A 23,856-nucleotide genomic window follows, 5' to 3' on the forward strand; every position below is an offset into this window, starting at 1 on the left:
ATGCTTCCTTCTCAGAATAATTTCGGAACTCAGGCTGCGGTAGGCCTAATCTCTAGCCTTGTCCTCAGGGAGCGCACAATCAAGTAGCACAGATAGACATGTAAACAAAATTTCGACACAGTGTGATGACCCCAACAAAAAGAAGCATTATGAGGTTTAATGTAAAAAGGTAACTTGAACGGCAGGGGGAGTGGGAGGATGCATGAAAGGCTTCCTGGGGTAAGTGCTGCGGTATCTAGAGTTTGAAAGACCACGTGAAATTTGCTCAAGTGCATTTCCGGTGGAAGGGATGCTTGTGGTGCCAGACCTGACTGGCACAATTGGAGATGAGCTGAATAGGTAAACTGATCATAATAATGCGTTTAAGATGGGCTAAACTGCACTCTGCCCTTGGGGCACTGGGTTTCATTGCAGGGTATTAAGAGGGGAACAGTTTCAGATATTTTTACTTTGCTTTTGTTGTTAATTTATTTTCGAATATGTACTACACGTACTTGGTATAAAATCCAAGTTTTATTATTTTTTTTTAAAGATTTTATTTATTTATTCGACAGAGATAGAGACAGCCAGCGAGAGATGGAACACAAGCAGGGGGAGTGGGAGAGGAAGAAGCAGGCTCATAGCGGAGGAGCCTGATGTGGGGCTCGATCCCATAACGCCGGGATCACGCCCTGAGCCGAAGGCAGACACTTAACCGCTGTGCCACCCAGGCGCCCCTAAAATCCAAGTTTTAAAAGAGTATATACAATCGATTCTTTCTAGGAGCGACGGTTCTGTTCTTGTGTATCCTTTCAGGGAGTCTACAAATACACATTTTTTTTAAAGTTTATATTTACTTAAGCAATCTCTGCACCCAGGGTGGGGCTGGAACTCAGGACCCCGAAACTAAGAGTCGCAGGCTCTTCTGACTGAGCCAGCCTGGTGTTCCTACAAAAACACCTTTTATAATCATGGTCTTTCAAGAGATTTTCTATAGCCCGGTTACTCATAGTTTATTCTTGATCTACAGCAGTACTTGGGGAACTTGTTGGCAATACGGATTCTCAGGCCCCATCCCAGACCTACTGAATCAGAATCTGCCTTTTAACAAGATTCTCAGGTGACTCTGCACATTAAAGTGTGAGAGGCAATGATATACAGTCATCCATTATAAAGATAGATTAGAAGTAGGCAAGCAGAAGGCAGGGAAAGGCTGGAAGCAAGTTCCCTAGCACACAATCTATCTTTTATTCACATTTTTTATCTCTGGCATTTGGCACAGTATTTAATACCATAAAGCAAATATTTTATGAATTAATTAGAGGAGAACACAAGCCTAAAGTAAAGGAATGGTAACAGGAAAGAACTAATCTGAGAAATAGTTAAGGGTCAAAACAATTCATTGACTGTGATGGTTAATTTTATGTGTCAACTTGGCTAGGCCATGATAACCAGTTTTTGGCCAAACGCTAGTTGTTGCTGTGAATATACTTGTTGTATGTGATCTACATTTAAATCAGTAAGCTCTGAGTAAAGCAGAGTATCCTCCAAAATTTGGATGGGTCTTATCCAATCAGGTGAAGGCCTTAAAAAAATCACACTGAGGAAAAAGGAATTCTGCCTTCAGACTGCCTTTGAACTCTGCAGCAGCAGCAGCCCTTGCCTGGGTCTCCAGCCTGCTGGCCTGCTCTGCAGATTTCAGAATTGCCAGCTTCTACAATCTGTGAATTGATTCCTTAAAAGAATTCTCTCTGTCTCTCTTTCTCTTTCTCCACACACACATGCTACTGGTTCTGTTTCTCTGGATAACCCCAATTAATACAGTGACTGATTGGATGTGGAAGAGAAGGGGATGGCAGAAGCAGAGGGTAATGCTTTTGGAGATTGAATGAGTGGTGACACCAATATATGGGTGTTGAAATAAAAAATCTGAGAGCTATCCTTGCTTCCTCTCACCCCCTAAATTCAGTCACTAAGTTCTGTGATTTACTTTCACTATTAATCTTGAATCCATTTACCTGGTATCTCTTGTTACTACCTTCGTCCAAGCTTTCTCTAGGCTTTTCTATGATGACCTCCCAGTTGGTTTTCTTTCCCCCCCACTTGCCCCACCACAATCCATTCACTACACACCAGGCAGTTTACTTATTTAAAAATGTAAATCAGAGGCCCCTGAATGGCTCAGTCGGTTGAGCATCTGCCTTCAGCTCAGGTCGTGATCCCATGATCCTGGAATTGAGCCCAGGGAGCCTGCTTCTCCTTCCTCCCTCCTGCTCTCTCTCTCTCAAATAAATAAAATCTTTAAAAAATAATAATAAATAAAAATGTAAATCAGATCGTGACACCCCTTTCTTCCAGTTGAAAACCATTTAGTGGCTTGTTATTTTTAAATTCCAACTCCTTACTATGACGTACAAGGTCCTACATAGTCTGACTCCTACCTCCCATCAATCCCCTATGTCATTCTCATTAATTTCATTGCTACTAACCCTCTAAGGCTACTAAGCCCTTTCCTATTTTTGGACCTTGTACTTGCTATTTTTTTTGCCCACAATGTTCTTTCCACACCTCTTTCCATGGTTTGTTTTTTCTTTTAAATCAAAGTTCAAATGTTACCTTTGCAGAAAGCTCTTCCCTGATCTACCTCCTACAAGAGGCCTCCCCCAGTTACTCTATCTCATCACTCTGTTTTTGTCATAACATTTTTCACAATCTTTAATGACCCTGTTTACATATTTATGTCTCTTTGGAGTACAGGGACTTTGTGTTCTTTACTACTGTATTCCCAGTGCCTGGCATATAGTAAATGGTCAATAAATGTTTTTGAAAATGACTGAATGGTGCCTCTCATCATAATAAGGAATAAGGATAAATTAACTTTTGGCCACACAGATCTTGACATTCTTGTGGGATATCCAAATAGAAATGTCTAGTACATATTTGGAACCAGAGAAGTCTGGGCTGTAGATAGAGGATTAGGAGTCATCTGATTACGGTGGTGGAAGGAATCATGTGAAACTAGACACTCTGATGATAGGACAGAATGAGAAGAATCTTTGAAGCCATCAACATTTAAGGAGCATCCAGAGAAAAAAGGTATAGAAAGGATAGTAAGTTAAAAAAAATCCTTCCAGTTCTATCAGGTTTTTTGTTCTTTTGTTTGTAAAAGATTTAATTTTAAATTTTTTTTAAAGATTTTATTTTTATTTATTTGACAGAGAGTGAGACAGCCAGCGAGAGAGGGAACACAAGCAGGGGGAGTAGGAGAGGAAGCAGCAGGCTCCCATTGGAGGAGCCTGATGCCGGGCTCTATCCCATAACGCCGGGATCACGCCTTGAGCCGAAGGCAGACGCTTAGCAACTGCGCCACCCAGGCGCCCCGTAAAAGATTTAATTTTAAAACACTGGAATATACTTGAACATTCATTTTTGGAAGTCAGGAGACCTGGGTTTTAGTCAGATACCAGATTATATTGAACTGAACACTGGACACTGGACACTTCCAGTGAGGACTGGAAAAAGCTCACAATGATTCCTGCTTTTCTGGAAATTGTCCTAGTACACAAGAGTAGGTAGGCTTCCAAAAGCTGTGTTTGCTTTCTTACCATAGCTGGTTTGGGAAGGTCAAAAGCAAATTAACTGTGAAGCTAATGAAGCTTTAGCTTTAGCTTTAGCTTCAGGGCCCCTAGTTGCATGGATGGACCCGTCCACTCTTCAAAGAAAGCCCTCCAAATTGTATATGCTTCAAATTCTATAAAATCTGGAACTACCTCTAGGTGGGATGTAAGTAACCCAGTGGAACTATCAATTCTCTTTGTAGCTGGTCTCCAAAGATGGCCCTTCAATGAATAGTATTCAAGCCCTTATGCAGTCTCTTCCCCTTGAGTCTGGGCTAGCCCTATGATTCATTTTTTTTTTTTAAAGATTTTATTTATTTGACAGAGACAGCCAGCGAGAGAGGGAACACAGGCAGGGGGAGTGGGAGAAGAAGAAGCAGGCTCATAATGGAGGAGCCTGATGTGGGGCTCGATCCCATAATGCAGGGATCACGCCCTGAGCCGAAGGCAGACACTTAACCGCTGTGCCACCCAGGCGCCCCCCTATGATTCATTTTTAACCAGTAGGATAGGGCAGATGTGACATGGAATGCTAGGCCATAACAGGCCTTGTAGCTTCCACCTGCGCCTTTTGGAATGCTCACTCTGGTGGAAGCCAGCAGCCACGTAAGAAGTCTTACTACTATAAGATCTCCATGCTGTTTCAAGCTAACTATATGGAGAGGCTGTTTAGGAAAAGAGCCAGACATGGGAGAGAAGAAGCCATCTAGGACATCCAGCCTAGTTGAGCCTTCAGGTGATTCCATCCCAAACATTTGAATGCAACTGCAGAAGACCGAAAGCAAGAGTTGCTCAACTGAGCCCCATCAACCCACAGATGAGTGAGGGAGAAGTTATCTTAAGCCTTTTAACTTTTGAGGTGAACTGTATGCAGTGATAACAGATTCTTTTTCCCAAGACTTTATAATTTGGTGACTGATGATGGCACCCTGAAAGGAAGACCACAAACTCCTGATGAAGTGATGATTTTCCAGGCCACCTTACTTCCTTCTGTTACCCTTGAGGTCCAGTTGTCCAGCTCTTCTTTAAATGTCATGAGGTACCCCAACATCTTTCCAGTACATTTCATTCTTGGCCTCAGCAAAAAGTTTAACAAATACATCCTAGTAATCTAATTAGAGATAACAAATCTTTAGAGGCTAAGCTCTGCTATAAAATCTGTGTTTGGCACATAGTAGGCACTTAGTAACTGTTGAATGACTGCGTGAATAAATTTCTATGCAGAACTGGGTTTTCTTTTTTTTTTTTTTAAGATTTTATTTATTTGAGAGAGAAAACGAGCAGAGAGGAGGGGCAGAGGGGGGAAGAGAGAGAGAGACGCAGACTCCCTGCTGAGCAGGAAGCCCGCCATGGGGCTCAGTCTCAGGACCTGGAGATCATGACCTGAGCTGAAAGCAGATGCTAAACCGACTGAGCCACCCAGGGGCCGCCAGAACTGGGTTTTCTTTACCAAGAAAAACCTACCCATTAGGTCATTGTTTGTCCTCATGAAAGGTGGTCTGAAAATTAATTTGGGTCCTAAAGACACTTTTTTATTATATTACTAGTACATCCATTGCATTATAGCAGTAACCTGAACTAGGAAATAGTAAATAAGTGGTTAAGAAGGTGCCAGATCCAATCAACTACCCCAAGGTGGAGTTACAGGAAAGCAAGACTATATATTTCTCTAATGATAGTTGTAATTAATCATCTGTCATTAGTAATGTAGTCATCTGTATTAACTTACCTGAAGATGTTCTAAGACAATGTATCTTAAGATGAACAAAAAAATGTTAACAGAAAGAAAGTGAAACATAGGGAAGGTAAGACCAAAAAACAAGATTTTGAGTCTCTAGAGAAAAAGGTAAGCTGAGGGGCACCTGGGGTGGGGGGGGTGCTCAGTCGGTTAAGCGTCTGCCTTTGCTCAGGTCATGATCTCAGGGTCCTGGGACTGAGCACCACATCACATTGGGCTCCCTGCTCAGCGGGAAGCCTGCTTCTTTCTCTTCCCTCTGCCGCTCCCCCTGCCTGTGCTCTCTCTCTCAAATAAATAAAATCTTTAAAAAAAAAAAAAAAGGTAAGCTGACCTACAGACTTTTGATAGATGGATACCTAGTAGAGATGAGAGGTGTCCTGTTGAATTGATATTACCCATTATGATTCATTTTCAGTAGATTTTCTCTCTTGTTCCACCTGTACCAAGCAGACATCTGATTGTTATTTAGTTTCATAGGGAGAAAACTTGCTGCCAGTGAATGAAGGAAATTGAAATCTGGCTTAAAAACTAGTGTGTTGTGAGTTTAATTGGTATAAAGCAATTCCCCTGAATCTCATCAACTGGGTTGAACTGAATAAATCAATTTTCTGGACATAAATAGAAGTCCAAACTATGAAGTGTGAGCTCATTCATTGATTTATTCAACAAATAATTATTGAGTGCCTACCTTGTACCAAGTACTGTTCTAGGTTCTGGGGATATTAACTTGAAGGTATTAATCTATATGCAACTGAAAATGGGTTTTGGGGGTTGGAGATGCTATGGAAACATACATGGGCTATATGTATGTAGCACTGAATTTAAAAATTTTTTAAATTAAATTTTTTAAGCAGAAATTGAGAATTTATTCACAGTGTTGTGCATGCTGCTTTTTGAAATGAGGAAGCAGGGCAATAATTGTCTAGAATTATGTGCTAGAAAATTCATTTAGTCCTTACAAAGAATCTGTGATTCACATTAGTCTCAAGGGGGCCCTGTAATCACACATAACAGTATTATTTTACAGATGACTAGAGTAATTGATCAATGTTGATTTAACAAATTAATATTAAAACCTCTGTAAGAACTTCATCATTAAGACCATAAGGTAGTAAATGACAGCAGAAATGAAGCAGAGCTGCCAATGGCTTCTTTTTAAGTGAAGTCCCTTAAGTACAGACTCAAAATCTGAGATTAAATAAAGACTGAAGAGGTTTTAATTGCAAATAGGACCAAGTTAAGACATTTATAAAGTACCAAAATCACTGAGTCAGTACATATTTAAAAAGATTGGATTTATATTTGATATAGAAACAACTAGGGGCGCCTGGGTGGCTCAGTCATTAAGCGTCTGCCTTCGGCTTGGGTCATGATCCCTGGATCCTGGGATTGAGCCCTGCATTGGGCTCCCTACCCAGCGGGAAGCCTGCTTCTTTCTCTCCCCCTATTTGTGCTCCCTCTCTTGCTGTGTCTCTGTCAAATAAATAAATAAAATCTTAAAAAAACAAAACAAAGAAAACCCCAACTAATTGGGGGCACCTGGGTGGCTCAGTTGGTTAAGTGTCTGACTCTTGATCTCAGGTAAGGTCTTGATTTCAGGGTGGTGAGTTGAAGCCTCACACTGGGTTCCACGCTGGGCATGGAGCCTACATTAAAAACAACAACAAAAAAATGAACTAATTGAAAGACTTTTTCCTTTTAGCCCCCCACCCCTCCCAAAAAAGCCTACCCAAGAATTTTATAAGACATGAAATGACAGCATCTGTCTCTGTTCAACTCTTATACATTTTCCCTTACTTACTTTTATATGGTACCATAAAATCCTAGAGTACCTTCCTATTCCTGTCAGTAAACTGGACAAGCCATACTCTTCCTAGGACTTTACCAATCTCCTGGCCTCACATTGTCCATTACAAGGGTAGCACCCAATGCATTAACCATTTGTTGTCTTAAAGGAAGAGAATACATTGTGTGGTCAATTAGGTCAGCTTCTACATAACTCTTAACTGGTTTTCCATCCACCCACCCACTGTATTCCCTGTCAGCCAAAGTGATCTTTTCAAGACAAATCTGATCATATACTGCCTTGCTTGATTTCACGTCCCCTCCTCCCACAACCAGCCTGGCTTTACATACATTCAATAAATGTTTTACAGATCTCCATTTAATAAGCTTCTCAAAGCCATTCCATTGTCAGTCTTCCCTACTAGGCTGTAAGCTTGAGGGCAGTGTCAGGTTTGCTTTCCTCTGCCATTCATAGAGCCTGAAATAGTGACTAACACATAGGCAGTGTTTTAAAATGACTTTTCCTGTCATTAGGAAGACTGCTTGTAATTACTTTCAACAAATATTGCCTTATATTGAATATAACATTAAAGCCTATTATGTGGTAGCTACTAAAAGCTCTTTCTAGTTTATTTGGTTCATCCACTAAGAAACTTCTGACTTGACAAATCATTTATATCACCCCGCTACCCCCAACTACTTACCAGATCTCTCAAGCCATTCATTACTGTTAACTCATCACCCACTTTTTCCTTAATACTCAGCATATTTCATCAAATGCGCTAACATAGGTGACCTCTCCATTATTACTTCCAGCCTTCATTTGAACGTACCCTACTGCCCATGTTTTCCTTAGGGGGGAATAAAAGACGTGGTATTACAATACTGTGATTTTTGCACTGCCCTTTCCTGCCCCTTCTAGCTTCAGACATCTCCCCAGTGTGCATACGTATGGCCTGCGTATCCTCAAGAAAACTAACCACTTTAACATTTGCATTGTGGTAGTTATTTGAATATTGCCTTACAGTTTGTAACGTCTTGACATGTTTCATCTTTGTAATTATGAAAGGTAGATCTTGGTGCACCTTTTGCACAGAGAACAGGTCAAGGCTCAGAAAACTTTGGTAAGTTAATGAGTACTTATGGACTTGGATTCAGGTCCTTTGACTCTGAATGACCCTTTCATTAACCAAACTCCCAAGTCAACTACTCACCTGAATGCCATTTATTTCTAAAGGTGGTAGGGATACTGCAGTGACTCTCACACATGTATGTGCATTAAACTCCATTGGAGGTTAGGGAAAATAGTTATTAAATATCCCATCACAGCCAGGGGCTGAGGAAAATGAAGAGATGCTGGTCAAAAGACATATATCCAGATGTATGAGGATCTGTTTTGGGGACCTGGTTTACAGCACAGTGACTGTAGTTAACAGTGCGGTAAATGCGTACTTGAAAGTTGCTATCAAAGTAGACTTTAAATGTTCTCATCTCACCCTAACAAAAATGGTAATTAGGTGAAGGATGTGTCAACTAACTGTGGTAAACATCTCACAATGTATGTATCAAGTCATCACACTGTACATCTTACTTTTACTCAAGATGGAAAAAAAGGCTAACCACAGAGATTGGGGTGGAACCAGAGTGCTATTTTGTATTTATGTTGGTTCATGTTATTTTGCCCATTACATCAAGTATAAACTCCTCATCTTAGGCTCACCATAATCTGGTTCTTTGCCATCGTATCTCCTTTTCAAAATTCACCCCTTTATTCAGATTTTATTCTACTTCCTCAAACAGTAGTTCCAGAAATTGTGATTCCTCCCATCTGAAACCTACTCTGTGTACCTTACCCATAAGTCCTGAAGATATTAAAGAGGAAAGTAATGTAAAAAAAATCGTGTAATTGTTAACAAAAAAAAACACTATACAGATATAAGCTGTTAGATATTGTTTCTAATGGCTGATAAAATATCATCAAAGAAAAGTGCTTCCATAAAAGTTTTATTTATCCCCACAACAACCCTGTGAGGTAGGGTGATCAGGGCATTTGAAGATGAGAAAACTAAGTCTACATTACTTGTTCACGGCTATACTGCATAGTAAATATGTAGAAATTAAACTGAGATTTTTAAATATCCATGACTTTTATATTGATTCACATGGAAAAAGGCAGAGAGACTATTAACTTCTCCCTACCTTAATGCCAAAAGGACACTGCCTTGAAAAATCCCATTTCAAAAGATGAAAGTAGTATTTCATTGCTTATTTCTACAAAGATTTATAAAATAAAAAAATAGTGAAATATTTTACAGTTAATATATATAATGGTCTCATTCAGGGATGTCCTTCAGCTGTATATATGATCAACTATTCCAAGTGCTAGAAATGCAAACTCTTAAAAAGTATGAGACAAGAATGATAATGAGCAGTAGCCTGAATCTTCTTTATTATTCCTCCATGTATCTTGAGTAAGTTCTGTGAAATCTGGTCCCAGTTTAAAAAAACAAACAAACCCAGCAAAAAACTACCACAGAGACATCTGGTAAACTTTTATTTAGTTGCCTACTCTCAAACCACTGTCACATTATTTAAAACAGTGACTTCCCAAAGCTGGCTATTAGAATCACTTGGAGAGCTTTTAGAAAATTACAGAACGCTCAGGCCCCACTCTAGATCCACTGAGACAATTCTGTAGGGCCTAGGCCTCGGGAATCTATTTCATAAGCTCTTCAGAGTAATTCTAATGGTGAGGTTTGGGAACTGCTGATATATTTTAAAATACTAATAGCAAGACCAAAAAGTAACTAAGTATAAACTTGCTGCTCTCTTATCCCCTTTCTAAAAATGTCTCAAAACACATTATATCCCCAGAACTCTTGCCTCTGGGCAAGTAATTTTAATTCAAGATACAAAGAAACATTTTATAAAAATGTATCCTAGTTGAGTGAGACTTGGATTCCAATAATAATTTAAGTGGCATTTAAATATAAGATACTGAGTTTTGTGGTTCTTAATCTGAAATTTTAAAATGTGTTTTATACAGGTTCCTAGCAGGCTTTCACCTTGGGAAGATATGAAAAGCAATGACATAATCAAGCATATCAGCACTGAAAAAATACTATACTCAAATATAGCTCATGAGAGGAATAAGAAAGTGAATGAATGACAACCTAAGGCCTTTTGGCCCATACATTTTTGTTCCCAGTCCACTCTTCCCCTATAAGGGGAGATAAAATAAACATTCTTTCCTAGTTGCTTGGCATAGTTATTCAGTGGGTAACTATTAACTAAGTTAATTTAGATACACAAGATTAAGAGATAACAAATAAATACCTAGGAAGACAAAGAGAAGTCAGTTCAGAAAACCCTAACTAGCTAAGGATGTGGTATATAACACCATCATGTTAGTACAATTAAATGAAGGCTTCAGTGTCCTTTACATTTCAGCTTTATGTGATTGACACAAGATGTGGAAGAGATCTGGTCCTTAATGAAGAATTCTGTGCTCGCTGTAACGATTTGTAGGAACAATGAAATGCTTTCTTCATGGATGAGATGAAGTCTCTCTGTTTTTCAGGCAAGTTGACTGAACAAAACAATGAAAACGAACTTCTTTAGAAGGTTGAATGAAAGTAATATCTAGCTGAAAAAGTCATTGGCCAAAGATAACTTTTTTTTAAACCATTCTATGTTTAACACTAAAAACAAAAACAAAAAAAACCAACAATAACAACAACCAAACAAACCAGAAAACCCAGAGAAATATAAAAAAACAATGTACACATCCATTTCACTGACAGGTACAAGAAAATAGCCTTTTATAGAAGTTACAATGCTTTCAACAACCCCCCATCCCAATTTTGGGAAACAAGATAAAGCCATCGGGTAAATAAATATACATACTAGCTAATATAAAACAATTATGGTTTCAAATCGTTATCAACTCTTTTAAGACTCAAAGAGAAATATGGTGATATAAATCTGATTAGGGCTACATATATTACACAGAATTAAAAAACACAACTGATTTAAACATCCTAACAATAATACAAATATTTAAAAGAACGTCTTAAAAGCCAGACATTTATCACTGGAAATATCACAATTATAATATGTACTTCAGATATGTAATGTGTATATAGGTCACTTTTGCTGTGTCTTATCAGGTATCCATCTCTCCTGCATTTCCTATAGTTAGTTTTTATAGAGTTCATGTTTCCTGTGCGAACTAAAGCAGTTGGGCACATCTCAATTCACAAAATAGACACCTCCACTTAACTAAATGGAAGTGTTTAAGATAACATTTACCAATAGCTAAAGAAAAGAAGGGGTAATGAGAAGGTAAAACATATTAAAGTGGAAGGAAACTGGATAACTGTCTCTTCATAAATTATTTTAAATTTTGTATTAACAACAAATTTGAAATGACTCAAATCAAGTAATGAAGAAAAATAAATTGGTCTCAAGAAATTTTCTCAGGCCATATAAAATTTCTCTTTATTTCTTTACAGAATCTTGTTACGCTAGATTCCTTTGTCAGCTGACTTAAAGAACTCTCCCTAGCATGGGACTGAAAACAGCTTTACCATTAATAAAAGATGATTAAAAGTTGTTTATTTTCAAGTGCCCATAGGCACAACAGTACAGGTGCTTACATTTCCCTTTCAGTTATGGGAAAGCCCTTTGAGACTGTTTACTTAATCAGAAAAGCTTTCAGCAATTATAATGCATGCTGAAAGCTCAGATCTTGTATAGGTTTTGGGTTTTATTGTTTGAGCATAAAAGGGGAGCAAGGAGAAATGTAACTAGGTTCAGAATTTTGAGCAAGAGCGTATGTAAAGGTAACGTATGTACATTTTATTTCAAGAAAGACAGAAGACAAACAGCATAAAGATGCCCAGATGCCCTAAAGATAAATACATTTCAAAGATTCTCATTAAAATGAATCTGTGGAGTATTTTTTCCTGCAAGCAAAATACCTTTCTTTAAATTAAAACAAAAACAACCAAAACAAACAAACAAATAAAAAAAAACCAGTATTCTGAATTGCAAATGCTTTTGCTTTTTTTTTTTTTTGCAGAAAATCTGCCATGATTATTTTTTTAATGAATAAGGATTTTCCACAAAACAGGCTTGCTCTACATGCTAGATTTTTTAAACAGTTCAGTGACACAATATGCTAACTACATACACAACAGATAATATAGTAAGAAAACACTCAACCTGATGAAAAGTTAAAATCTTCATTAATACACTGAAAATTGACATAACTCATGCCTTTAAAATCAAAAATACAAAAATTAAATGTTTTCCTAAAAAGATTTCCTTATTTTAAGGATTCATTTGAAAATGAAGCTGCATGTAATTTGTACAATAAGTTGTACAAGTAAACAGGTAATATACATAAAAAATTAAGTGACATACTCCTCAATTATCAGTTGTCCACCTTTAATTTCCAATACTGTACTTTCTTAACAAGCATACAAAATATCAAACTTCTCTTTAGAAAAAGTGCCGTTCTTTGACATCCTTTACACAAAAACAGTCTGAGCCTGTGGCATGTTAATGCAGTCGAGAGGCAAAGCATACTAACTTTTACAAATTCTACCTTCCATAAAAAGCCTCCCGAAAAGGAGATTACACGCCACTATAAAAATATCAACCTCTTGTGGTAGCTGCATTAGAGAACCAAGGCTTGAAGACTATTTTCATATAGCATAGAAAACCACTATGAGAGCATATTAACTGCATTGGTGGCTTGGGAGTTTACTGTGCCACAGGATTATGCATAGCTACTGTAAGGTACCAAGACTGTTACACAGAGTTTTAAATTGATTGTAACCAAGAGCATAACAGAGGTACTACCAGCCCATGCAAAATAACTAAAAATACTGAGTCACTGTGCTGAATACTTCATTCCTGGAGAAAACCAAAGGCAGCAGTAACCAAATCAAGCCCAACAGGTGACCAAACTCATTCTCCTCAAAGATTGGTGAGCACAGTGAAGTCTGAGGTATACCTTTATCCATTAAATCTGTGTGCCATTGCAAGATATTACCATCTGGGAACACATGCCATCACAATGGTTTAAATCTTTTGAATATTAGTCATTCATATATTCTTATCTACCCAGTCCTCTGATTTTTTTTTTTAAAGATTTCACCTACAGTAGAATATTACAGAAACAAAATATAAATGCATGTCTTTCTAAATGAAACTTACATGGACTAAAAGTAGAGAATATTTTTAAACAAATATACAATATGCAGGCAGACAAAGCAGGAAAACGGCCATTCAAATGTATAATAAAAAACTAAAAATTGACTATTTCCAGAAAACTATGAAGCGCCTCAACTAAAAGGAATGCATAATGAAAATCTAATCTAATACAGGTCAAAAATGTAAAAAGGTTATAAACCTTAACAGGAAAAATAAAACAACTTTTACTGGCCATTCCTGTTGAAATGAGAATCTTAAAGTAACAGAAAAGTGGCTACAAACCCACTTAGAGCACCGAACAGAGAGAAAATAAAAGTCCATTTTCATCTCTGTTATTATCATAAAATCCTGTGTGACTACAGGTCAAACTGCTGGTGGCAGAAACAGAATTCTTTATAAACTGCAGATGTCCTGTACATAAAAAAATTTCACTGGAGTTGCACTAGTTCTAAAGACTCTTCTGTTTTAGCCTACCTACTGTATGTATTCAATCTGAGATAAAGTCTCTTTCTGTAACCCTTGATTATTATTGGGCACCAAAGATAAGAAAAGCAAGACGGGGTACAAAAATGCAAAATTTCAACAGTAATGGCAATGTTTTTGTCTTAGTCCAAAAGGGTCCTGCATTCTCTCCCCCTTCAGTGATTTGACAAGTCTTTGCACTTAATCTGGGGGCAGCAAATCATGCAAGCGAAATCTGTCTCTGATGTGAGGTCGAACATCTTCATTCTGTGCGGAGAAAAAGACATTTTAAAAGCCATGTAATTTCAAAAATATGATCCTCATAGTACTGTGAACATTTTTCCTTTGCAGAGAAAATATACCACATGTATTTTACAACTTATATTGTTTGCCAAATATAAAGAAAGATACTATATGCAGAAGCAGTTAACTAAGAGTTAAATTTAGATTAAAACAACAACCACCTGTCATTCAAGTTTTAATTCTGTAAAGAACCATTATGCACTAAGAGGCAAGACCAAAAAACAGGCAGAAGTGTTAAGCCACTGAACTCTACTTTATATATTAGGAAAAAATAACCCCAGAATAAAGTTTCAGTAGCAATAAGCATGAATTCTAGACCTGAACTATGAAAGCAAAGTGAAATCAACTTACTACTACTAGTTAGTAACTTGCAAGAAGCAGCCCAGTGAAATAAAAACACCCAACTACAAATTTTTAAATACTGATAAGCATGATTTTAATATAAGAAAATGCCTGTAATCCTTTTCAACTATTGCCCTAATTTCACACCAAGTTGACTTCAAATGTTAGTACACATCAAGCATTTAAAAAGGTTTATTTCAATAGAGTTGAGGCAACAAAAGCAAAACAGAAAAAGAAAATTAAGATATACTTACCAGTTCTACAAGCTTCTCCAGAAATGGAATCAATTTTAGAAGTTCATTGTCATTTTTATCCATAAACCAGCTTTCTATAGGGATTCCATTAGATAGCTAAAACGATAAATAAGTAATTAAATCCTCTTTTTATTTACATTTTGCCTACTTTGTAAAAGCTTGAAAGAGAAATAACAGATACTTAAGAAACACTGATCTATATAAGTTCCTCTGAAAAGGAATGCCATCAGTTTATGCTTGTCATATTCCAACAACTCAACAGTGCAAGAGACAGATGTTAAGGAATACATCAAAGCCTAACTGGTTTTCTGCATAATGACTTCCTAGTATATATGAAACTAAACAAGAAAGATCCATTGCAACAAGTTTTGCATTAACATAACTAAAAATATTACTTGACTGATTCAAGAAATAGCTACTATTAGTCAATGCAAGGTACTGTGAATGAAGGGATACTGCCAATGTAAACAGAACACTACCAGAAAGTCTAAACTTTTACACACGGACTGTGTCACATTCATTGTTTCATTCCCAACAAGTATCAGGACAACCTGAAATAGCAGGAATGTAACAAACATACGCAATGGTATTTCACTGAAAAGGAGTCTAGAAACAAGAATGCAAACCATATTTGTTTTATAGTAAATCATCTCTAGGTTGTCTTTAACATTTATGCAGAATACTATGTTTAAGATGGAGGACAACTGAAATGATTTTATGCAGGAACCAGTGAGAAATTCTTAAAAACACATTTCAAAATGTGAGCAATGACCTCAATTGAACATATTTCAATACATATGCAGCTTTTCCCCTTTCTCCTTTTTCATCTTTTTACTTTTTTACTTGTTCTAGCTACACCCAACCCAATTTCCACCATTCCTATTCTGCACAGATTTATTGTGAAGGAAATCTCAGAACTATCACACGAACATATTCATAATGTAAAACATGATCTTGCAAGGATGCCTCATGTCTAGTCCAAGTTCTGTTTCTTTTAAAGGACTTTTTTTTTTTTTTTTTAAAGACTTTACTTTATTTGACAGAGAGAGAAAGAGAGAGACAGACAGCACAAGCAGGGGGAGCATCAGGCTGAGGAAGAGGGAGAAGCAGGCTCCCCGCAGAGCAGGAAGCTGGATGCAGGGCTCAATCCCAGGACCCTAAGATCATGACCTAAGCTGAAGGCAGATGCTTAACTGACTGAGCCACCCAGGTGCCCCCAAGTTATATTTCAAAGAAACACTGACACAAGGTATAAATATACTGACAAAATAGTCTAAGAAATTATTTCAGAATGTCAAAGCAAACATACCAGAATATGGTTAAACTATTTATAATTCTCAAACATGTTTACAATTACTTAACAACTGCTAAGAATACTATTAACTGATGTATGCTTTATAGTCCCTTCTTATTTAGACTTATTACCCAGATTTTTATCTGTGTTGTACTTCATTTAAAAGAAAATTTTCCACAAGGAATACAGCAGTTTGGCATTTCTAATTCTAAAAGATAACACCAAACAGGGAAATTGCACCAGTGAAAATTCTGTTCTCCCGTCATTTTGTTTGGCAGCATTTGTTCTCATTATATATATTTTTTCCCAATCTGAATTTGTTTAGCAACCCTCCCTTCCTACCTGATATGCAAAGGCTTGTGGTGAGTTGTCAATTATTATAGTCTTTGAAAGATCTCTTCCAAGGATATTTAAGTCCTTTATATAGTTTCCTTGTACACAAACACAATGTTCACGGAAAAGCCGATGCCTAAACATAAAAATAAAAACAAATTAACTAAAAAAAAACAAAAACAAAAACAAAAACAAACTCTAAAAATTACAACATATACTGAAACACATACACATACCATAGGCTTTACAGTTTAAGCCTTATTATTTTCTCTCACAAAGGAAATTCAAATACAAATGTGAGCCTAAGCTTTGGGCTACAGTTTTACTTTTAAAAATGTTAGCAATTATTGAAACCTTACAACCAAATATTACCATGCCTTTAAGAACTTCGGCTTATCCCAAAATGTTATATTAAATTATAAAGAGGGATTAAAAACTCTGTAAATTGTTTTTGTAATTTATTTACCCAGGAAAGCTCAGTTCAGATGCAGCATCTGGTTGTCAGCGAGGTCCTGCTTTTTAACCAATTTTCCAGATGGTTGACTGAGGCACAAGGAGGTCAAGTGACTTGCCCAAGGTCACACAGTAAGTCAGTGGTTAGCCCCGCATTGGAACCCAGGATCCTCCTGGCTCCCAGTCCTTTGCTCTAACCAGAAGACCACACAGCCTCCCTATCCCTGTACATGCCAGAATAGAAAATATAAGAAGGAATGTTTCTGTGTTGGAATTTTAAAAAATGTTTTTAGTTTCCCTTATAGTTTTTGAGAAAAGGTGTGGAGGCCAAAACATTCCATCACTTCAACTTTTCCCAAACACCCATCTTTCTTTTAATTTAGTGTGAGTGTGTGTATGATCATTTGAAAAAACAAGGATTGAATGAAATGATGAATTCAGAATTAAGTATTACAAATGTAAACTGATGTTTCACCAATGATACTTAACTGAACAATGCTGTTATCATTTAAAAAAGCTTTTTAAAGGCTTTATAATAATACTTATAAACTGTTATATCATCTCATTTAGCACTCAAAATGTTAGTCTCCAAATATTACTAATAATTAATACAAATCACCTTGAAATGCTCCATTTGCATACATTAATAATTTGGTAGTTTGGCTTCCTTGTGTCTTAATCCCACTAAACAATTTCTCAGCAGCTAGGGCCTACTCATACCTATATTTTTAATTACGGAATTTCAAGAAAGGGGCACTTTCTACCAACAAAATCTGCCACAGCTCTAACAACAAAAAAACTCAACCTTAAAAACACCAGTGCCAGTGATGAGAGAGTTTTCCAACCAGACAAAATGTAGTAAAAATAGTTCTCTTCCTCCCTTTATAAAAAGAATACTTTTAATTAAATGATCATCTACCTCATATGGTTTAAAGACCATCCTACTTTGAAAAGGTTAAGACCAGACAAAAGAATTTAAGTCCTGGTTGGGCCTACAGAAGATTCCATTTTTATTTGTATAAACATTTATGTTACGTATGAGGAAACTGGAGAGGCAGGTGCAGCACAAAATACAAGTTACTACTACTGTTTCTTCCCCAATAGCAGCAAACTCATCCAAGACAGGAAACAAATGAGTATGTATGTGGATACTAATGATTACTTCAATTAAATTATACTAAAACCCCTCAGGTTATTCAGGAGTCTGAGGGTCAGTAGCAGGTATTTGCAGTTTTAGAAAGAAACCACTTTTGCCAGTCATCAGATTTGCATTTGGACTCATGAGATTCAGAAATCATAGGAATTTCTGAGTCTACCTTGTCTTCCACATAATTCCCTTTAGCACTCTAATGGATTCAATATACTGTTCAAAAAGTTCTACGTGTTTTAAATTATTCAAATACCACTACATAAAACAAATTTAAACCCCCAAATGTGTAGATTGTATAAAACTGGTTTAAAAGAGGGGTGTTAATCTGTAACATCATAATTCTATGACTATGACTTGCCCCCCAGTAAAATGAAAGCTCTAAGAGGGAAAGGCTTGTATTGCTCACCACTGTTCCATGGAACACTGGAGGTGCTGAATAGAAATCTTCAGAATGAATGAAGTCATCAAAGCAAAATCATTTGTGTACTTTTGTTAAAGTTAGGTAAAATGAGCATGTATTATACTTTCATGAATAGAATACACCATTTTCATTTTTGTGTCTGATGCTTATATGGAAGATAAAATGGAAAGTGACAAGGACAAATTTTGATCCTTTAGATAAAAAAAAAATCACAGCTCTATTTACAAGAAAGAAAATCTAAGTGTGGACATCAGAAAAAGTCTTTTAGCATAGTTGCACCACTCAATAACAAAGGTACTGTTAACAGCAGAAATTAGGATTTTCCACTAAAAAAATACGGAAGAAAGTATTCAAGAAAATGAATTCCCAGCTATTAAAGCTTTTATGAGCCTTTTCTGGCATCTTTCACAGCTCTTGGTCAAAAAAATCAAAGATTAACTCTGGCATCTTAAAGGATGCAGCAAGACTGCTGGCAGTCTTAATATCTCACTTCAGTTGACAAAAATAATGGAACTGATTTTCAAACTATTTAAAAATTACCCAAGGTACTCCCACCTAACCAGGAACACACTGCATCTGCTGGCTCAGGACATACACAAGGAACTGAGTCCAGATCAGGATAACTTGAGTGACTAAACCAACTGCAATTTCCCATTAGAGTCATGTAATGTTTTCTTTCCATGGAGGACAAATTTGCTCTTGAAAAAAGCAAAAGAGTTTAATTTATCCTTTCTGTTAAAAATAACCTTTATTTTTCTATGCCATTAAAAAGATGACATAACATGCATTATCTCAGAGACATAAGGAAGTGAAAATATCATGCACACAGTGAAAAATTCCATATACCCCCAATCTCCCCCCAGTCCCAAAAGAAGTGAGGATACAGATGGAACCGTGAATGAATAAATACATTTGATCTTTGTATCCTGTAAAGAACGTCTGTCTGGAGTTATATCGTTAGGAACTCTTAAAGAGTTTGGGGGCTTAAAAAAATTCATTTCACCATTCAACACAACCAATCTCTATATATGCAGCCACCTGAAAATGGCCATCGAAATTAAATAGAATCATAGTAATTTCATAGATCAGTGTGACAGACATTTCCACTATTTCTTAATTAAATTTACCTGACCAGTTGCTTTTTAGGGTCTAGTATGTTCAGTAACTTGTCTGCATACACCTTCTTAGAAGCAGTAAAAAGAATGATCTACAAATTCAGGGGAAAAGAAGTAATCATTATACATGATCTAAATATGGGTACTATATTGAATAAAATAAAAATACTTATGTAATTAGCTTAAGCATGTTTACCTCATACATCTGAGACATTCGTTCCAGGAATTCCCTGAAGAATGGTCTTAATCTCACGTAAACCTGAAGAAATAACAAAGACAGGGTTTAGTAAATAAACATATAGAATAGAAACAACTTATTTATGAAATGTTGTGTTCTAACTTTGAATATATTATAATTAAGAAGTTCGTATTCTAAAGTAATAGAGAAGTACACTAAGTACCACTCAACCAAATATATTTCATAAACCAAAAATCACTTAAAACAATCTTTTGGTAGGGTAATAATAATCATTGGTGACGTCACATTTTAATATTTAAATGGCAGCATACGATATAATAGAACTTTGCGGAATATAATTTCAGTAAACATTTAAACTAAAAATGGAAGGTTTCCCTTTGAGATTTTGATCCACCAACCAGCTCCATCTTCCAGCCAGGTAGCATCCATCCAATCATTAGGCAGGCTGTGTGTCCACCTCTAGCTGACCTGTCTCAATGACCTTCCTCTAGACTCAGAATTTCTTCTCAACAATTACCTGCTAAGAATACCTTTATTTTAAGTCTCTATTAAGATAAATAATGTTCAAGAAAGGTATGTCTGGATTGGTGGGTTTTAATAACTGGAATTTTCCAGAATTCAATACTGATTCAGACATGGCATCTAAATTAGCACTACTGGGCTACTTGAGATTGAAAATGTAACAAATACCAGTTATTAAAACCTACTGGCAATATCAGGAAAAACTACAGTACTCAAAAAACTGCCTTATATACACTGTTTTCTTATTTCTGTGTGTCTGTCTTGTCTACTTTTAATGTAGCCCTTGTAATACATTCTAGAATTCAAAAAGCACAGAATTATAAGCCATGAGCAACCACTAAAATAGATTTCTGAAAGATTTTAAATTATATTCGTTTTGTGACACAATTTTATAAAAGGAAAACTTTATACTTTGCACTCAATGGTGATTATTAACTTCAAACACCATGAACAACAAATATTTATAGAAGACCTATGCACCAGATTCACTGGATGCAGATTAAAAAAAACAAACAAACCCCTAATGACAACAAATTCAAAAATCTAGGCTTCATGAAATTCAATTCTGTCAGCAATACACATCCACACAAAAATGATAAAAAATCCTGTTCTGGGAATGTTTTAGGGAAGAACAGGGAAATCATGCAAAGGATTCTAAGTAGTGACCACTGTACTACCAATCTTTATAGTTTCCAGAGCCCTTTAGGCATAAGACAATGCCAAATATACAGTAAATACTTGATTTAAAAAAAAAAACAAAAACTGTTGAGTAAATGAAATAGAATTACCCAAAGTTAAGCAATACAGACAAAACAGAGAAAGAGAAGCAAGCCTGTATGATTACACAAGGACACAAGGACAACTACTGAGTTTCCTTAAAAATGAATCATTTGTAGAAGACAAATTCTGAACAATTGTAAATACGCTAATAATATCACTACCCCTACACCTCCAGGCTAGAATGATAAAGTATACTTGTTTTGAATCCTATTAGTCAGGCATTTTATTTCAATTTCTTGACTAATCAAAAACAAAGTAAAGCCCTAGAGCAAATAAAAATAACCAAATCCTCAGTATCCAATCACTATCATTTAGGATGAGGCACAAGAAATTTAACTAGAGCTGCTCTTCTAATTAATTTTAACATTTTTCATCCTAAAAACATTTGGTATACTTTGTGGCCAAGCCAAGTAACTGACAGATTTCAGATATTTTACTGCCTTAACTGGAAATAACATTTTTTATTAACTATGGGTCTTTTCAAAAATGGATTTGTGATGATGAAGAAAAAAAACCCCCATCAATTTAGTCAATACTTTTTTCCAATGACCTCATCTCAAGGATGATAAACTATGAACCATGAGAACCTTTTGTTTGTTCCTAAGAAAGGTTACCATTTACATGCATTTAATAACCAAAATACTTTATCTTTGTATTTGTATAAATTCTTTCATTTGTTCTCAGTATCTCTGTTATCACTTGCTCCATACTATAAACTAAGCTAAGTAAGGTCTCTGTAATTTGGGATGTTTCCTCTGAACCCTAACATACTTCCATTTTAGAAAATACTTCTATGTAAAAATGTTATCCAAGCATAGGAAGTGGAATGCCATACAAAGGTAACATTTCCAACTTCTTATACATGACTTCCAGATTAAGTCAAAACTATAACTCATTATACATTCTACTACTTTGACCATTCTCAATATAAAAATACATCTTAAAATTTGACATTACTTTCAAAATGTACTTGTTTAGAGGGGATGAAAGGTGGCACTAAAGATGGGGGAATAATATATTGCTAGACTGTTCCCTTACCATGAGAATAGAATTAATTGTTAGCTATAGAAGTTCCTATCCTCAAAACAGATTCAGGAAGGTGTTTCAATATTAAAATATATACACAGAAACTACGGTGGTTAGTGAAAAAAAAAATAATATAGAAAAGTACAAGGTAACAGTGAGCAGGGGTGGAAGTTTTGCTATGTGCTGCAAAGGCAAAATCTCAGAAAGAAAAATAGAAATTGAGACACAAGGCCAGCAGGGTCTAAGTCATTTGGATGGATATATGAAAGCAGAAATATATAAATGTCAAACACTAAGTACTGTCTAGTAGGAAACAGAAAACAACTGTAAGATATGTATAATACAAAGAGACAACAATCACTTACTGTGTGAGGTCACAGAGATACAGAAATATACAAATGCACAGAGGCATTCCAGAATGCTTCCAAATCTATTCCACAGTGCTCTTAACTACATTTATCTTCTAACTTTCTCATCACAAAGATTCCTGTCCTGAGCTGCCTATTTCCTATTTTCCACATTCTTTCTCCACCTGCTATTTCACTAACCATCCTTCTTTAAAACTTGTAACTCTTTACAAAGTTTTTATCTTCCATCACTGAACATACCTTTTGAAAAAGCCAAAAGTTTAAAAATAATGCAGAATGCTATAAAGAAACAATTATATAAAAATACCATACCCAAAGATACATCTTAAATAGGACTGAGTACTACGCAAAGATAGGGATTTATGAAAATGTTCAAAATACAAAACTTTAAAAATAAAATCTACTAGAATAATACCTGCAAAATAGTGATAATGGAACTAATCTTGTGTAATCTGTTGTGGACTGATTTTACTAAAATTTAAATTTTATATAGAAAAGTAATGAATATATATAACAAAACATTACATTAACAGTACATCAACATTCCTTCATATGAACAATATCTGACAGCCTGTACGGTGGTATTAAGACAATAAGAACATCCTATAATTGTGTATATATATAGTCCAACCAGGCCACAAATGGTAAACAAAACTAGATTTAATAAAAATAGTCACCAAAATAACAATCTAGTTATAAACTGATTATAAATATTTTATGATAGTCTAAGTTCAAATTCATGACTAAGTATGCAATGTCAAGCTACACAAACTGAATAATTTCTATTAGTTTACCAAACCTTATCTAATTTCACAGATAACTTTAACAACATGACCAAAAAAAGAAGAACAAGGAGGAGGAGGAGAGGGAGAAGAAGAAGAAAACACCCAAAGCAGCCATCACTTTGTGGGCAAGTGAAGAAGAAAAAAAATTTCTTACATGTAAATCTTTTAAGGGAAAATCTGTCTTACTAAAAAAAATTTTTTTTAATTTTATTTTAAAGAGAGAGCTTGAACAAGAGAAGGAGCAGAGAGAGAGAGAGGGAGAGAATCTCAAGCAGACTCTGTGCTCAGCGTGGAGCCTGATGCGGGGCTCCATCCCAGGACCCTGAGATCAAGACCTGAGCCAAAACCAAGAGTTGGATGCTTAAGCAGACAGTTAATGACTGAGCCACCCAGGGGCCCTAAGGGAAAATCTTTCTAAATGGTTGTAAGCACAGATAATATAACCGTAACATATTCAAAAAGAAACATCTTATTAAAAGTTTTTCCATGATATCCTTTGAATTTATTGCTATACTAATAAAGTTTTTAATTGTTTTAATTTTTTTTTTTAAAGTAATCTCTATGCCGAACATGGGACTCAAACTCATGACCCCAAGATCAAGAGTGGCATGCTCCACCAACTGAGCCAGCCAGGTGCCCCACACTTACATGGTTTAAAACAAAACAAAACAAAACAACAAAAAACCAGTCAATTCAGTGGGACTCACC

At 36.0% G+C, this 23,856-nt stretch overlaps 1 protein-coding gene across 4 annotated transcripts in view; it reads right to left on the minus strand.

Annotated features, from left to right (window-relative positions):
• Positions 1-10,923: 10,923 nt before the first annotated feature.
• Positions 10,924-23,856, minus strand: part of CTDSPL2 (CTD small phosphatase like 2) — a 78,536-nt gene continuing 65,603 nt past the window's right edge. For all 4 annotated transcript variants that reach the window (XM_019801565.2, XM_019801554.2, XM_011227230.3 and 1 more), the window contains exons 9-13: positions 19,665-19,727; positions 19,481-19,560; positions 16,339-16,465; positions 14,703-14,798; positions 10,924-14,070 (exon numbers count right to left, since the gene is read on the minus strand). In XM_019801565.2, the coding sequence (XP_019657124.1) occupies positions 14,005-14,070; positions 14,703-14,798; positions 16,339-16,465; positions 19,481-19,560; positions 19,665-19,727 (432 nt within the window). In that variant the 3' untranslated portion in view covers positions 10,924-14,004. The remainder of the gene's footprint in view (positions 14,071-14,702; positions 14,799-16,338; positions 16,466-19,480; positions 19,561-19,664; positions 19,728-23,856) is intronic.

This window comes from Ailuropoda melanoleuca, chromosome 5 (genome assembly GCF_002007445.2).
Source record: "Ailuropoda melanoleuca isolate Jingjing chromosome 5, ASM200744v2, whole genome shotgun sequence".
NCBI lineage: Eukaryota > Metazoa > Chordata > Mammalia > Carnivora > Ursidae > Ailuropoda > Ailuropoda melanoleuca.